This window comes from Platalea leucorodia, assembly GCF_965183815.1.
Source record: "Platalea leucorodia genome assembly, chromosome: 20".
NCBI lineage: Eukaryota > Metazoa > Chordata > Aves > Pelecaniformes > Threskiornithidae > Platalea > Platalea leucorodia.
Window position 1 is genome coordinate 2557995 of NC_138842.1, and position 16958 is coordinate 2574952.

The following is a 16958-nucleotide window of genomic DNA, read 5'->3' on the forward strand; positions in this document are numbered from 1 at the left end:
GGTCAAGCCTTTTCCAGTCCTCCCTGACAGGGAAATCCCATTTTTTTCCAGCGTTATATCATATAACTGGTGTAACTCGTATAATGACATTGTTTTTCTTTGCCTTGTAGTCAGAGGAGGTTGTCAGGATGGCGAACTTCAAGGGTCACGCGCTTCCAGGCAGTTTCTTCCTGCTCTTTGGGCTCTGGTGGTCTGTGAAATACCCGCTGCAGTATCTCAGCCAGAAAGTAAATAAGAAATCGCACAGGATTTATTGTTTCCAGCGTGTGGATGCTATCGAAGGAGGAATCAAAATCATCTTTGCTATAGTAGGTAAGGGTTATATTTTACTAGCTATGCTGGTAACTTCCCAGCCTGTAGTGATGACTGTACCGGAGCCCTTACTCCAGAGAAACTGGTCCAGACGTGGAAGGATGAGTCCTTGATGTTCATCTTGTCTTGATCTCTAATAGAGTTTGATGTGAAAACACCAAGTGCTGTACCCTTTCCCAAAGCTCAGCTACCATTAATACCGGCAGGCCTGATTTTTCTATCCAGTCCTTTCTCCCTAACGCAAAACCACCAGCTCTGGCTTCAGAAACGCCTCACAGCAACGAGTAGCATCAGCCATCATTGCAAATACACCATCACGCGTGCTCTTGCATGTCCGTGCAGGGATGCTGGCAGAGCAGTTCGTCCCGGACGGTCCACACTTGTACATCTACAGCGGGGAGAACCGCGACTGGGTGAAGCTGATGAACTGGCAGCACACCACCATGTACCTCTTCTACGGCCTCTCCGGGGTGGTGGACGTCTTCACCTACATCTCCCCGGCGGTGCCGCGGGGTCTGGATCGCCTCATGCTGTCTGTGGCTGTGTTCGTTGAAGGTCAGTAGAAGGTGATGCTTAATTCAGGGGGGGGATGTTGGAGGGTGAGTCAGAGAGGAACCAAAATTTGCCAGACTGAGATATTGCTCTGAATGCCCCTGAAGATAGGACACGTTGTAGGTGATATATTATCGAAGGGCGGTCTGTAGCAAGATGGGAAATGCAGGCATCGATAGGTCCTGGCTTTGCCTGGTTTGGGATTTCTGGGGTGACAGCGGTACAAAGCAGCAGGCTGAGTCCCTCGTTATGATGAATGGCTGGTGGATGCTGCATTTATCTTACATCTACGGAGCTGTTTGCGTGCCCCGCGTTCCCCCCCGAGAGCCATTAATTGCACTGCAGGCGTCGTCATCCTCATCTGCTTGCATTGCATGTGGCAAATTCAAGTGACTTATTCCTGCTTCAGCACATCATGAATATCATTTTGTCTTCAGGCTGTCTTGCAGGTCGTGAGCCAGGATTTCAGACCCCTTTTGGCTCACATAGGGAAAAGCCACTAGGAAATGAAGGTCTTGCTTATGTAGAAAACCCCTTAATGAAGGCACATCTCTTGTTATTTTCCCTTCCCTGATCCCGGTGGTTTTTGAAGCAGCAGCAGGGGCAGCTCAACAGGCACAGTTTGGCATGTGAGCAAAGGAAATCCGTCATTTCCAGCTCCCAAGAAAATGGTGAAGTTTAGCAATAGAAAAGCAAGGCACAGCAGGAACAAGGCTACAAGGGGAGGGTGATCTGAAGAGGTGATGGCACCGACACGAGAAGAAAACCACCCTTCTGTTGTCCTCTGTCTTTGGTCCCCATGTTGCTCAGATCCTCCTGCCCCAAGGTTGGGCATCTCATCCCTCCAGGATGATCCCAGAGGGATGCTGCTATGTGGAGTCCCTTGTTTTCGTGGCGACCTCTCGCAGTTTGCCGATGGGGCAGGTGATTTACTCTACCAGGGCTCTGTGGTCATGGTTGGTATTGCTAATGCTACTCTAAGCGTGGTTCATATTTTGGCAGGTTGTCTCTTTTATTACCACGTCCTTCACCGCCCCATGCTGGATCAGCATATCCACTCCCTGCTGCTCATCGCCATCTTTTCAGGGGCCTGCAGCGTCATGCTGGAGGTCTTCCTCCGTGACAACATTGTCCTGGAGATGTTCAGAGCCGGTGTCACCATCGTCCAGGGAACGTGGTTCTGGCAGGTCAGTTCTGCCTTCTCTTGTGGAGCAGAGCACCGAGGTAGGAGAGGAAGCGGAAAGAAGCCATACATCACGTATCAATCGCACGTCTCCAAAGGATAATTTTGCCAGGCTGGCTTCATAAATAGATCATAACCCAGAATGAAAATTTACTTATCACAGGTCATCTCTGATGACTGCTCCTGCTGAAATAGCTGTTTGTCTTGGCTTATTGCTTCTCTGGGGGGAACAGCAAAAGCGAGCGCTCGCAGTGAGCGAGCAACACTTTACAGTATCTAACAACCAAGTACTAATTGCTTAATGTGTCTAATGCACCCTGCAGCACTCCCTCTGGTTTAGTGGAAAGATGCAAACCCCACCAAGCAATGAAATGGCTGAGTAAAAATACGGCCAGCTGATTGCTTTGGTAGTAGTTGGAGAAGCAAAGAAATTAGTTGGAGATAACCACTCGCGAAACTAGGCTGCCGAAAAGAAATGTGAGTTCTCCTCCTCTTTCTCAGCCCCAGGTCTGCTGCGCTAACTCCAACAGTTTATTCAGAGATTAAAAACTGGGCTGAGCTTGTAAAATACTAAATTTGGAGTTTTTAAAGGACGGGTAGGGGTCTGCAATGCAGAGGGACAATTGTGTCTGGATATTGTACAGAAAAAGAGAGACCGCAGGCACAGACCTGCTTTGTGTGGCCTCTGATTGCAAGGCTGGACTGCCACGAGGCCAGCACTGCCTCAGCAAAAACCGCTGTCCTGGTCAGGGCTCAAGTCCCTCGGTCACCACGTGAATCGTGGTGATAACTGAGATGGACAGAGGGGTGCTGGAAGGCTCGAGTACATTGATTTTTTTCCTGCAAGGTAATAAATTGTTTGTTCCATCCAGATCGGGATCGTGCTGTTCCAGCCGTGGGGAGGTCCGATGTGGGATGAGAAGGACCACAACAACATCATGTTCCTCACCATGTGCTTTTTCTGGCACTGGGCAGCCGCTGCGGCCATCCTGGCTATAAACTACACTCTCGCTTGCTGGTAAGGCTGGGGCATGAATTTGGGCAGGAGCGGGGTGGGAAGACGGGGATGGGGATGTCTGGAGTGAGATGCAGATGCACTCCAGCTGATCCTGGAGTACAAAGTCACAGCCGAATAAGCAGCCCCTAACTGCTGCAAGTTTTAGGGCACGGCGACAAACGTGCATGTTATTTGTCGAGTGCACAGAATGCAAAAGAGTGTCAGCAAGAGGCACGGGCATTAAATGCAGAGAGGTCAAATAACTGAGCCCCCAAAGCTGCTCCTGGAGCTCAGGCCAATTTTTTTCCTCTGCACCGAGTGCTGGAAGTCAAACTTTAATTCAATAGAGAAATCAAAGCATTTCCAGGACCGCCTGACACTTTGTCCTCTCCCTTGCAAGGATTTCGAAGCGGTTGACAGTCACCGAGGTACAACAGCACTGTCTGATTGCTAAGGCATCGCCAGCCCCTGGCATGGCTTTTCCAAGGGAGCGGGAAGGGGACGTTATCCCACTTTCAGGGGTGCTCCTACAGCCTATGAGCCTCTAAGAGATGCTGCATGGCTTGCCGAGACATGGGCTACAGAAAAGATAGTCTATGCAAGCAAATAGACTTTATACAGAATAAAAAAAGCCCCAAACCCCCAAACCCCGGCATTTTAGGACATTTGTAATAATGTATCCATTACAAATGCACTTCGCTCCCCTGAGCAGTCTGGTGAGTGGCACCAGTTTGGGGGGTTTGCTGAGGGCGATTTATTTCCCGTGTGTTCCAGCTGCATCCAGAGGTGCGGGAGAGGCAGCGGAGAGCCCTACATCAGCCTCGGAGTCCGGCAGCAAAAGCATGACACGAGCTCCCAAGCCGCCTTCTTAAACGGATCTGATGAAGAATGAAGGGGGTGCAATCTCCTTCTCCAATTATGTGAAAAATATGTTTTCTAGAAGAAAAAAAAAATTAAATCTCATTACATATTTATGTTTTGGAAGAGCAAAGAGAGGTGCCACCGTTCCGCTGCTGGGAAGCATGTTGAGCGCCTGGGTGGTATCTGCCCTCCGTCCGTACCCGAATATCGCCATCTCTGAAACGAGCACTGCTTGCAGTGATTTTTAGCAACAAAACTAAGTGCAGAAATTCAACATGATGAGATGGCTTTGTCCTGTGGGTTCCCATGTGTGTTTCCATAATGATGGATGGCATCCTTTGGCCAGTTGACTTTTCCAAGTACCCGGAGGCTTTGACCAGCCGTGATTAAGTTGGGGAAACCTCCAGGCTTGAGGCCGTATCCCTGCGGACCAAGGCATCATCCCAAGGAGGAAGAGTAAAAGAGTGTTGAATGTGAGATCATGTCAAATTTGCAACATCATGGCTTGATTGTGCACAATACAACTTTTATTACCGAAGCTTTGAACTAAAGAGGGGTTTTGTTAATAGTTTTCATGTTCACTTAAAGGCTGAAAGAGTGAATAAATGTGAATTAAAAATCCTCACTGAGCTGATATCCTTAAATTTAAGTCTGATAAATTATAGAGTGTGTAATAATAGCTTAGACAAATCCATCCCTCAGACCTGTAAAGCCTGAAGGGCTGTAAGATACATGGCTAAGCAGCAGGGATTCGTAAAACGTCCCAGTTTTCCATTGAAAATAAACCCCTCAGCTTGGAAAGCGAGATGAAGCAGGCACACGTTTTGTTTTTAGCCTGCCTTTGCCAGCTAATTGCTTGCAAAAAGTGACTGGAAATGTCACCTCCTAGAAAGGAGGAAAACGTGCCAGTAGTGAGTACGGGGATTAAAAAAATATATGTATAAAAAATAAACACCAGCGCAAGCTGAATTGCAACTGTTCGCGTCTCAAACCCTGGGGCTGGAAGGATGCTCTGCACTGAAGTCTTCTCGCTGCTGCGTAACGGAGGGGATGGATGGCTGCTGATTTTTGTGCTCATGCTCGTGACTGAACAGAAAAGCAGCTACTGGCAGGTCCAAGCGTCTGCCCAGGGAAGGCAAAGCTCGTCTTTTAACACCCTTTCCCCTTGCGCAAAGAGCTTGTTGCAGACTATGGGGGCTACAGCCTGGATTTTATTGCTTATTAACAGTGCTATAAAGACTAACTAGCTTTCCTTGAATGCCAGCTTTCCTATATTTCCACCGCTGAGCTGGTTTATTTTGCAGGGCTGGACATCAGGAGCTGCAAACAGGCTCGGCGTGAAGAGAATTAAGCAGCGGAGCAATACATCTCGGTAAATCCATCTGATAAATGCCGTGCAATTAAGTCTCCTGAGTTGTAACCGCTGAACGCGCTGATCATTTTGCAGATCCTTTTTTTCTGCCAAGTGGAATAGTTTTTCTAGCCTGCACGCATTCCTCTTGCTGCTATGATGAGACACAACCCGGGGAGAGCATTTTGCAGGCTGCCGCCTCCTAATGCACAGAGAAAACCCTATTTTCAAGGTGACAAACCGAGTTACCTAGAGTGCTGCAGGACAGAAACCAGCTGAATTGAACCGCAAAAAGGCCTTGCGTGGTGCTCTGAATTACTTCTGGTCTGCTCTGAATTATTTTCTTTTAGAAAATGGATCAAACATCCCTATTTCCCATTAAATAGCCGCATGAGGGCAGCACCAGGTGGCAAAGCTGGCGCTGGGCGTGCAGGAACATACTCCAAGCTGGCTGAGGTTGCAGTCACCTTGCAGCCACCCTCCTCCTTCCTACCCCCAAAAGCCAGGGGTTATTTCCATCTGAGGGCACACAGATTAAAGCTGACCTTGGCTTTTAAAAGCACTCCTTGCTTTTGAAGGTGGGAGTGGGTTGATTTAATTCTTCACGGCTCTCTTTGCTGCTCTTAATCAAGTCCCCGTCTCCTTTCACCGCCAGGTTTTCTTTGTCCCTTGTCACTACATGGCCACAAAACACTTTTCCCCTCTGTAGCACCCGGTCGCTGGAATAGTTTCTGTCTGCCTCATTAACTCCCCGCTCCTACAAACATCCCAGGACTGTCAGTATAGCGCTCGCTAATTTGTTTTCCAGCTCTGGAGCACGTTCTTTCCCGAGGTATGAAGGTCAGCGAAGGAGGAGGCAGATAGCCTGTGATTAAATAAGAAAATACAGGTGGTGTTCATTTCTGGATGAGAATTAAGGATTTTTGTTTTACCTAAAAACCACCTTTGTAAATAGCTTAGGTACCCAAACAAGGGCATGAAGGTTGCTGGATGCATGGTGAGTGGTCCAGAGGCGGTTTATCATATAGCGAGGTGCAGCCACAAGCCATCCTCGCATTTATTTCTTATGTGAGAGGTATACCAGGACAGTCCTAAACGGAGTGTTACTTTTAACACAAACTTACTGTCAACCAGTAGGCCTGGATTCTGTTTTTCACCATATAAAATGAATTCTCAGCTAGTGTCTTGAAACTTTGTACCAGACCCACTGGCCATGCAGCTGGAGGGGACCTGGGCTGTATTTGTAGCCATATCCACAGCTGGCTTTAAAGGGACTGTAATGCCCTGGGCGATGTCTCGGGGGTGGTTTTTGTCTTGTGTAACGGCAGCCTGATATTGTCGGACGGTGTCCATCAAGCATGGGGGCTGCCGGTATTCCTGAAATAAGTGACCTGCTCATCTGAGGCAGGAAGGAGCTGCTGATCCTCCCGATGGTCATATCTAACCTCCTCTGATGAGGAAACCCAGGCAACACACCCCGAAGCAGCCAGATACCGTGGCAGATGGCTCTTCCTCCAGCTCGAAAGGCAAGCCCTTCATCAAGAGCCCCAGCACAGCCCGACCACGAGCCACTCATTTCTCAGGCAGAGATAGGATCTACCGCGGCAACCCTTCACAGCCACCTTTATGTAAGGCTGAAATGACGGTGTAGGCAGCAGAACAAGCCCTGCCTATGCTCATACCACCTGCTTCACCTCCTCTGTTGCCTGTTTATGAAAGCCCGGTGTTAGCATTCGTCATAATAATAATAATAATAATAATAATACTTTGCACTTCCCGAACAAGCATCCATCTGCAGTGCTCGAGCTGCTGGCAAACCTTTAATTAGATTGTGCCTCCCACCACCCCCAGGAAGCAGGCAAACATTATCACATTTTTTCATTAGCACCGAGGCTGATGATGAACCTTCAGGGAGAGGATGTTGCAGTTACAGCTGAGAAAAAAGAAAAAGAAGGAAAAAAAAAATAATGAAATTCAGTTCGGGGTTTAGCTTGAGAACGTTAGAGGGGCTGGAGTGGGTCGGACACGGATCGGCCTCCCCTGGTCTGTCCCTGGGAGGAAGAGGAAGGCAGGCGTGTGCTGGTGCAATCCCATAATACTCCTCCACGCCTCAGAGGTTTGCAGCTAAGGGACTGTAATGGAGTTGCATCCATTTGTGCCTGCAGTGATTTTAGCACGCACGGTGTGTGAGCGAGCCGCTCCGGGATCTGGGCGGGGGGTTGCCATCCCCTCATCGGGCTCTTGTTCCTCACCACTTGCCACAGTTTCATCCTCGGTTTTATCGTGGGGATGGTTTAAAAGGCTGGAAACCCCCTTTCCTCAACCATTTCATGCACCTACCACTTTTTTCCCTGTCTGACTGGCAGGTACTTTAATACAAGTTGCCCTTTTCATAGAAACCTTTCTCTATGGGCTTTACTCTTTGCTGTCCCTTTAAACGCCACGGGAAAAGGCACCTTCAGCCTCTGAGCAGATACCTTTCACCTGGGCCTCATTTTCCCCCCTCTCCCTCCAGCTGCTGCCCTCCCAGCTTGCGTTTTCCCACTTTCTCCGAGGGCTTGACTCGTCCTGCTTGGGAAGCAGCTTCCTGCTAAGCTGCCGTTTGGGGTAATGGTTTGTAGAGCTGGGCGGTTGCAGAAAGGAAAACTGAGCTGCAAAGAGCTCCCTGACAGTGCTGCTGCTCTTTTTCCAGCAAGAAAGGTATGATTTTTTTTGTCGTATTATTTTTAGGGGTAGGTCTGTAAGGAAGAGCTCCTATGGGAGTTGCATTTCTCTCTGTGCTTGGGCTTAATGTGGTAGCAAGCTCCTGAAGCTTTAGCTTGGGCGAAGCTGCCTGTGTTTATGGAAGCCCCTCTGCTGCTGTGGGCTTCCCTGATGTTACAGGACCCTTTTGCATGTGTGCTCAGCCCTCTGCCACGCGTCTTGCTCCCCGAGCACCGTTGGAGGTGAGCAGCGACAGGCGTACGGCGCGGCTGCGTGCCAGCACCACCACCAGCTTCTTGTTTTCTTTCTTTCCTCCTACTTGCTACCGCTGATATGGAGATAATGGGTATAAAAGAGCTCCCGGCTATGGCTTGGTGGCTTTTATGGCTGTGCTGGAGAACAGCCCATCACCCTGGGGAGGCTTGTGCAGGCTGGTTTGCTTCCATGCTGTTCCAGCCTTGGGGCTTCCCTGGGGCGCTGGCTCACGTGTGTGACTCTTGGCAGGGCTGGGCATGGCTTATCCTGCAGCCCTCCTGGGGTTTTTTTCGGTTGTAGGAGGAGTTATGTGCGTGTGGTTGCAACCCGGAGAAATACTGGGTTGGGAATGCACTGAGGGGTTGTTAGTGGTCAGAGGCTCGGGCAGCACTCCTGAGCAGCACCGAGTGGTTTTGCACCATCAGCTCGGTGCTTCAGAAGGAGATGAGGACGCTGGGGTAGCCCGTGGTATTTATTTGCCTTGAGGCACTTGGGTTGCTTGTCTATGCAGCCAGGGAGGTGCTGGGCACGCAGCCATTGGCGATGCGATGTGCGGCAGATTGGTAGTGGCTTGTGTCTGTGGATGCTTGGCATTGGGCAGCGTCGAGTGTTGGATAGGTGAAAAGGAGTGGAAACGGGCTCCTGTGTCCTGCCAATCCATCTTTTGGGGGAGAGAGGGCCATCGTCCTCCTCCTCTTGGCTGCTGTGGGCTGGGAGATGGATCTCAGAAGGGCTCTGCTCTGGTTTGGGAGCTCCTGGCTCAAAATCTCCTGCCTACAGGCACTTTTTGTAAGGCCAGATGCCCCACTAAAAGGGTTATCCTGGTGGCCCAGGTCAGAGACTTCAGAGCCCTTCCAGCAGAGCCTGGCCATGCCGGGCGATGCCGCAGCCTTGTCTTTTCTTGGCTCCTTCCCCAGTCATCCAAAAACACCAACATAATAATTGAATACACGTGGTTGCCATGGGAATGGGAATTGGCTGCTCGTCCTGATTTTTGTGGCAAACTCTGAGAGACTTTTTTTATAAATAGCAGGCAGGAGATGTCCTAGGTTGTGAAAGCCGGTTGACTCAGTGCGCTTTGAACTGGCCCGCAGGACGTTTGGCTCTAAACATCCTGTCTGAGGGCCACCTCCCCGTGGTGGCTTCTCCCTTTATCTGCCTCTTCTGAGTAATAACCGCTCCTTGCTGCCGCATCTGGAGCTGGGAGAAGGACAGGCAGGAGTTGCAGGTAAACTCTCCTACCCATAGAGAGAAATGCGTTAGTGAGCAGCTGTGCCACGGGATGGACGTGGCTGCTTGAGCTTGGGAAGACGGGATGTGGGGAGAGTCCACCTCTGCAAGGCAAAGGTTTAGTGTGATGATGGCTACTGATGAAGCTGGTGGAATTGCTGATGGAGGCAGTCTGCCAGCAATCTGTGGCTTTAGCTCTTTTTCGGGGGGTTTATCGTGTTTTGGAGCTGCATCATGGCAGAGGATTGGCAAGAGAGGGAGCTTGTGCCTCTTCTGTTGGGTGAGGGCTGTTGGCCCAAGAGAGATGTGTCTGGGTAGCAAGGCTGGAGGGGGATCCACAATGAGAAGACCTTCCAAATGTCCGTGGCCAGGCGCTGAGCTTGCCCTCTGCGTGCTGCCTGTCCTACTAGGATGTTGCCTGCCAGGCTGATGGTTGCCCCCACCACGGGTGCTTGTAGGGGCTACCCATGCGTCCCCATGAACAGCATCCTCCCGCCAGCACCGATCTCCCTGCATCACGGGAGCAAGTCCCCACACGGAGCCAAAATCATCGACGGTGATGGACCTGGAGCTGCGACGGCTCTGCGGGGAGAGCCTGGAAATTGGGCAGAAATGCCGTCCTTCCCGAGCCGAGCCCAGGGAGGCTGCGAGCAGTCAGTGCGAGGCACCGTAAGGAAAGCAGGCAGCTCCCGTATGGCTATTAGGCAAAAGCATCGCAGCCTGGAAGCTGCGGAGGGAGAAGGGCGGCTCAGGTAATAACTTCTGACTGCAGCCATATTTCAAGTCCTCTGACAGACAAACTAGCTTGCAGGAAAAATAAATAACCCGGGTGCCTCTCCTCAACCAGTGCTCTCTTCCCCGGCTGCGGCTCACTTGGGCTTAATCAGCTTTTATGTGAGCGTGGACTCAAAAGCTGGGGCTGGGGGAAGCTGGCGGGTGAGAGGTATCAGGTTCGGGCTCGGTGAGCTGGTCGAGGGGCCGTGTGGATGTGGAGGGGTGGTTTTGCTGTGCCTTGAATACGTGAGCTGTGCAAGCGGACTGTTGCTTGGAAACATGTCTGGTTTCTCTGCAAAATAGCGGCCGTTTTATAAGAGAAGGTGGGTTTTTTTGAGTGGGTTATATCCAAGCTTCTGCTTGATCCAAGGGTGGGTTTGGGACATCTCTGCCAAGTGATAAATGTCCTGGGATATGTGGTGGCTGCTGAAGAGCTGTGTCGGGCTGCTGGGAAGCAAAGGGGACTCATGACAGCTACCAAAAGCCTTGCTGAATTGGGCAAAAGTGTCCCCAGAACAAAAAAGAAGAGCGGGAGTACTCCACTGGGGAGAGGGATGGCTGGGGTAGGAGATGCCAGGGACAGCTCTGGAACAGAGTGGTTTGGGGGCTGCTGGTAACTAAGGCAAAGGAGGGATGCCCGGTGGATGTGGGGTGACAAATCCCTGGCTTACGGCTGGATGCTGGTGCAGCTCAGCCTCTGGAGTTGCAGGTGGGATGTGGCAGATGTCATTGCTGATGCCTCGGCACTGGGATGTCTCTGTTTTCCTCCTCTCCTCTAATTAAGCATGTCAAATTAACGCTTCTGCTGCGTATCTCGGTCAGGGTATGCTCCTGACTCCAGCTTCAGGCTGTAGTCACAGTCCCTGTAGGACAATGGTAAAATTTGGTTAAGTATTGTGCGATTGTGTGCTGCTTAAATGTGCTTTAATAGCATTTGTTCTTAGGCACTTCAGCATGTAGATGTCAGTGCAAGGAAGATGTGTGTCCTGGACTGGGCGTCCAGGCTATAATGAGGGAAGTCATGGGTCCTCCTGGGGCATGAGCCGTCTCACCCTAATGTAGGTGTCCAAAATAGAGCAGAAAGCCATCACCGATCCCCGAACCAGCTCCTGGGATGCGGCGTTTCTCATCTGCCTGAAAGGCTCTTCAGTAACTTCCCTCCTGAAAGGGAACCTTAACACGGTGTAAACAGTTTTGAGCCTTCCCCAGCTTACCTGTGTCCCAGAGATGCAAAAGATGACCATAGTCTCCAAACCCAAACGCCGTGCTCGCCCACGCAGGGCTGAGCCAGTTCAACCGACTCCAGCTCCGCAGCCAAAACCCGACCGGGGACATCTCGCAGAGCTCTCCCTCACCTAAGGCAATGCCACGCCACTTCCTACCCTTATTTTGCAGTACCTAATTACTTTCTAGCGTGGGAGGACTTGGAGAACGTGCTGGAGTTGTTCATCCAGCCTCTGCAATTTACTTTGGTATTTATAAACACAGCGAGGATGTGATTTGTGATGCAAGGGCAAGTCGGTGTGGTAGCTTCAGGATGAGTAATGCCTTCTTCCGTGCTCATCTGAGCGGTAGAAAAGGACCAGAAAGCCTGTGAGAAGGGAAAGAGTGAGACCTCCTCAGGTGATAGATGCATACAGAGAGCACGGAGAGAGGTCTTGCTGGAGGAAACAAGACCATCCCAAGGTAACATCAAAAGCTCACTGCTATAAGCATTTAGATCACTACTTATTCCCATCTGTGCTTGCTGCTCTGGGATTTTTTCCGACAGTTTCAGTATGAGCTTAAATACTTTGCAGGATATAACTTTGCCCACGGCAGCCGGTCATGCTGCCGTACCTCTGCTCCTCTCCATCCTTGCTGGTGCTCAGCGGCGTTAGTCTGGCTTAGCACGAAGGCAATTTTCATGCCTTTAGTCCTCGAGCTCTTCCTTCTGGAGATGAAATCTCTTTCCCTTGTGTCAAATCACCGCTCGTGTGCAACACAAAGGTTGCGTGGAATATGCATGAGACTCCTTTTGGAAATGGGAATGGTTCCTGGGTTGCCGCCTCCTCCTGTTGCGCAGCTGGTAGGGCCCAGCAAAGCCTTGGCTGGCTGGAGCTGCTGAACACGCCGGCTGGATTCACGCCCTGGTAATTATCTAGTTTGGAGGGAGTTTATGTTCCGAGAAAATAATTGTCGTGTTGCTTTTTATTAGCAAAAACTTTGTTATGGTTCCTCTTCTAATAGCATGTAGCTGTTACGCTTTCTTAGGCGCTAATGTATTTTTCTCTGGCACGATGAAGTCCTGATGATTGCATCCGCATCCTTCTATACATATACACGTGTATACAGTGGCACATGGTGGCAGCTTCTCCAAGGTGATGTCGCACCTCTGGTACCACCCGTTGGAGCTGATGGTGGGGCCGTGCAGACCTGCTCTGTCGGGATGCGGCTCCCTGAGGACACCGAGCAAGCGAGCGGCCTGACGTCTCTCTTGGGAATAATTTGAGTCGGTCCTCAGGCACTGTTTGTCATTGCAGGTCCGGCAAGCGAGCCCGATGCCAACAAGTTTCCTCGGCAGTGCCCTCCGGGGCACTTTCTTCTTCACTTTTGGTCTCTGGTGGTCTGTGCGATACCCCCTGAAGTATCTCGGGCGGAAAGCCAACGCCGAGAGCCAGCCAAGCTATGGGGTCCAGCGTGTGGAAGTCTTCGAAGGGGCGGTCAAAGCTTTCTTTGCTCTAGCAGGTAAGAGATGATGATGATGAGTCTCTGCCCCAGTATCGACTGGCGCTGCAGCCACTCTCTGCCATGAGACTGGGGCTTTTTGTGGTGGGAAATGGCTGCAACTGGTGTGGGAGGGCTTGGGGACATGCTTGTAGCATCACAGAGAGATGGGACTTTGCTTTCATTCCTCTGGGCAAATACCACCACGACGTCACCATTGCAAAGAAAGCTTTCCTGCAAGCTTGTCCTTTCCCCCGGTGTAAAAGGAAAAACGTGACCTTTCCGCTCTCTGCCTAGGGATATTGGCCGAGCAGTTTGTTCCCGCTGGTCCCCACCTGCAGCTCCACAACCCCAAGACGCACAGCTGGGCAGACCTCACCCACTGGCACTACACCACCATGTACCTCTTCTTCCTCCTCTCCGGCATCGTGGACGTCGTCTCGCACTCCCTGCTCAAGCTGCCGCTTGGCTTAGATCGGCTCTTGCTGTCCGTGGCTCTGTTCATTGAAGGTGAATCACACGTGGTGCCTGGGAGAGTATGGAGTACGGGCTAGGGGAAGCGCTGGGAGGGCCACCAAAAATCTCTGGGCTGTTTTGAGGCTGGGTCCTCCTGACAGCCCTATGGCCCTGGCTGGGGCACGGGGATGCCGGCAGCTCCGGGGGCTACTCTGTGGGCAGAGCAGACCCCGGCGCTGGGGGCTGCGTGGTCCTCGCAGAGCGAAGGTGATGACAGCAGGCTGTTTGCTGTCTGGCTCTTGCCACCAGGCAGATCATAGCAAGACCTGGAGCATAGTCTCAGTTTTCAGATGTTTTTTTAAAAAAAAACAAATCCCAGAGCATCCTTTTCTAATGTAGTGTGAATCTTGGCAGGTTTGCTCTTCTGTTTCCGTGACTACGGCGATGCTGCGCTGGACCACCACCTCCATTCCCTGCTGGCCATGGCTATCTTTGCTGGAGCCCTCTGTGCCCTCCTGGAGGCGTTCCTCCGAGACCACATCATCCTGGAGACCTTCAGGACCAGCTCCTTCCTTCTCCAGGGCTCTTGGCTTTGGCAGGTCAGTGCACGCCCAGCACTCTCCTCCGGGCAGTGGGCTTCACACCCGGGAAGGCAAGCAGAGGGGGGCTGCTCTGCCCTTTACGGCACATCTGTTGGGGTTAAACTTTTAGGCTGGTTGGAATATCTTGGGAAGAAATGAGGCTTAGTGCAAGAGCCGTCATTGTGGAGATATGTATGTGTAATATATGCAGCATGGACAAACCTGCATGCTAAATGGGAATTAGACCCCACAAGAAGAGGAAGCCACAATCATGAGGTTTTGTTCTTTTTATTAGGTCCAATTTCTTCCTCTATTTGTTCAAAGTAACTGGAAATATCTGGAAACGTCTCGCGTAATCACCCAGCTTTAGGTCTAAGGAGAAATGCACAGCCTGGCCGTGTCGCCTTTGGGTTGTCAGCTTTCTCTGGGGATGCTGGGCTGCACTGCGAGCCCTAGGGCTTGTCTGCGGAGTGTCCCGCTCCTCCTGAAATGCCCCCCCTGTGTCAGTCTGGGGGGAAAAGGATGGTTGGGGGTGCTCAGGGCAGGGGTCCGGGTGTTACTTGGGATTATGGTGCTTCTAGTCCATAGTCAGCTGCAGCAGCTTGCCTAAAAACAGGAGGAAAAGCAAGGAGGGATGTGTGCTGATGCCTAACATCTCTTTGGTCTGTGACCAGATTGGGTTTGTGCTGTCCCCTCCCTGGGGAGGACCGGGCTGGGATCAGACCGACCGCAGCAACTTCACGTTCCTCACCATGTGCTTCTGCTGGCACTACGCGGGCGCTCTCGCCGTCTTGGCGGCAAACTCTGCCGCATCTCGCTGGTACGTGGGCACGAGGGGTCCCGGGGGGTCCTGGCACCGTGCGCAAGCTGGGATGGCCAAGAGCAATACCTAGTCCCAATGCTACCCTGGGAAATCCAGCTGCCAGTGTATCACGGGATAAGAAAAGTGGGTGTCCAAGCACGGACTAGTCCATGGCTTGGCTGGAAAGGATCGGCTCGGTCCCACCGCAGAGCAGATAGTCCTTAGCAGCTTTTCTGAGTGGGCTGGGGTGAAAAGACAGCTCTTGCTGCCCGTGAATACCTGACCACTGTCCCTCCCGCAGCTGCAACGAGTCCTGCCATCTGAAATTCGAGGACATCGACGTGGAGCTGGACTGCGGCATGTGCATCCGCAAAGGCAACAAGAGCTCCAGCGGTGCGCTGCTGCCGGAAAGCACCTCGGACGACAAATGAGGCCGTGGCGGGCATGGAAACTTCTTCCCCGCTGTGGCTTAGAGCTCTTGAGATGAGGTTTTTAATTAGTGTTTATAAACTGCACCGGCACTTGATGGCAGAGCATCAGAAGTGGGCGGCAGGACCCCGAAGGCGGAGCGTGGCAGGAGATGCGAAGCCTTTCCCGTGCGTCCCTTTGGCGGTAGCAAGAGCAAACCAGGCTCGTCTGGGAGGGAATTTTTAATTTTCCGTGCTGCCGCTCGGGCTGTGAACTGCAGAACCGGTTTGCAGGTGGAGTCCAACTGGTGTGGCCAATTTAGCTATTTTTTTAACATTGCTTTCGCTTCTGCTTCTGCAGAAGGGAGCCAAACCAGCATTCAAAGCTCCCGGTGGCTGTCGCTCACTCTGGTGTTAATGGAGGGGTTTTTTTGTACAAAGCTTGACGTGCACGGAGTATACGTGATCACCAATAAAGTACTTTAATGCACCATTTCGATGGATCTCTTGAATACGATGCCTTGAGATTGAAGCCATGGTTAAGGCAATGTCCAGCTTGAAAATGGTTTGGGGGATGGATGAAACGTCGGAGGGATGGGACGGCCTGTGACTCAACATGGCCAAATCTGCCTGCAGAAAGGGGTGGGCGGCCAGCGGACGGAAGGGATGGAGGTTTCCCTGTTAGCACCGTCACGTAGCTGCCTTCTTCCATGTTTTTAATCAGAAGCTGAGAGGAGGAGTTAGGTAGGTGAGGCAGCCTGGTTGCAATGGATTTTGGCGTGCCTGGGAGATGGGGTGTTTGCTGGGCAGGGTTCAGACCCTTGAAGCAAGACGATGGCTTCAGCAGGCGCGGGTTGGGCGTACAGATGCTCCTGGTGCGTCTCTGCGAGCCGGGCTGTGCAGCCATCTCAGCTGGGGTATGGCTTTTCTTCTCAACCAACAGCTTTATTCCCCCCCTGGAGCTGGTCGCTTCCCAACAGAACCTTTCCCTTCTTAGTGTCTGCTTTGCACTTGGTGTCCAGGGATATGTGGGTTTTTTCCCCTTAGGTCCTTTGTTTGGCTTGCAGCAGAATAGTACAGGGAGATCAAGATCAAAACCGAATTTAAAAGACATCATTAAGCAGGATTAGTGAAAGAACAGCAAGTTCATCAGAAAGTTCATCATCAACATTTGAAACGCCTGTGCTGTCCTTCACTAAGGGCTGGGCTAGGTGAACAGGGGAGCACAAACAGCGTTGTTATTATTATTATTATCTTTTAATACCTTTGCTGTACTCCTCCCCGGAGACGTGCAGAAGACAGCTTAGTCTAAACACTTTGCTGCTGGTCTGCACAACTCTAAAAACTCAAGTTTCATTGGGAGGAAAGAAAAATCCTCCCTGGCTCAAAGCGGTTGCAATCCCCAGCCCCACAGAAGGTCCCTGGAAGAGCAAACACTTTATATTTTTATTTTATTTTATTTTCTCCTTTTGGAGCAGGGCTGGAAGGAGACCGATGCTTTGTGCGGCTGGCAGCTGTCAAGAAAAGGACCTTGAAGAGCAAAGAAACCATGGTGAGCGCAGCATTTGGGGCTCCCACGTTTGGCACCCACGTACAGAGGACTGTTTTTTGGGGTTGTAAAGCAGGCTGGCATTCACGAGCAATGGTTTCCCCAGGCTCTGGTGGGGAGGTTGCCTTTAACCGGACTGACGTGGATCTCCTGTGCCAGAGTAAGAGCTTCAAACGTGCTCCGTGGAGGTGATGTGCTCTGATTATTAATAATCCTCGTGGGACTAGAAGCAGGGTCGT

General features: G+C 51.4%; 1 protein-coding gene across 1 annotated transcript; it reads left to right on the forward strand.

The window, feature by feature from the left end:
* Positions 1 to 128: 128 nt before the first annotated feature.
* TMEM45B (transmembrane protein 45B) lies at positions 129 to 15194 on the forward strand (the record flags this gene model as incomplete). Its single annotated transcript, XM_082330526.1, has 10 exons — positions 129 to 312; positions 655 to 867; positions 1867 to 2051; positions 2920 to 3065; positions 3445 to 3472; positions 12741 to 12945; positions 13222 to 13434; positions 13795 to 13979; positions 14636 to 14781; positions 15065 to 15194. 10 exons carry the CDS (start codon positions 129 to 131, stop codon positions 15192 to 15194), a joined length of 1635 nt encoding a protein of 544 aa, XP_082186652.1.
* Positions 15195 to 16958: the final 1764 nt, after the last annotated feature.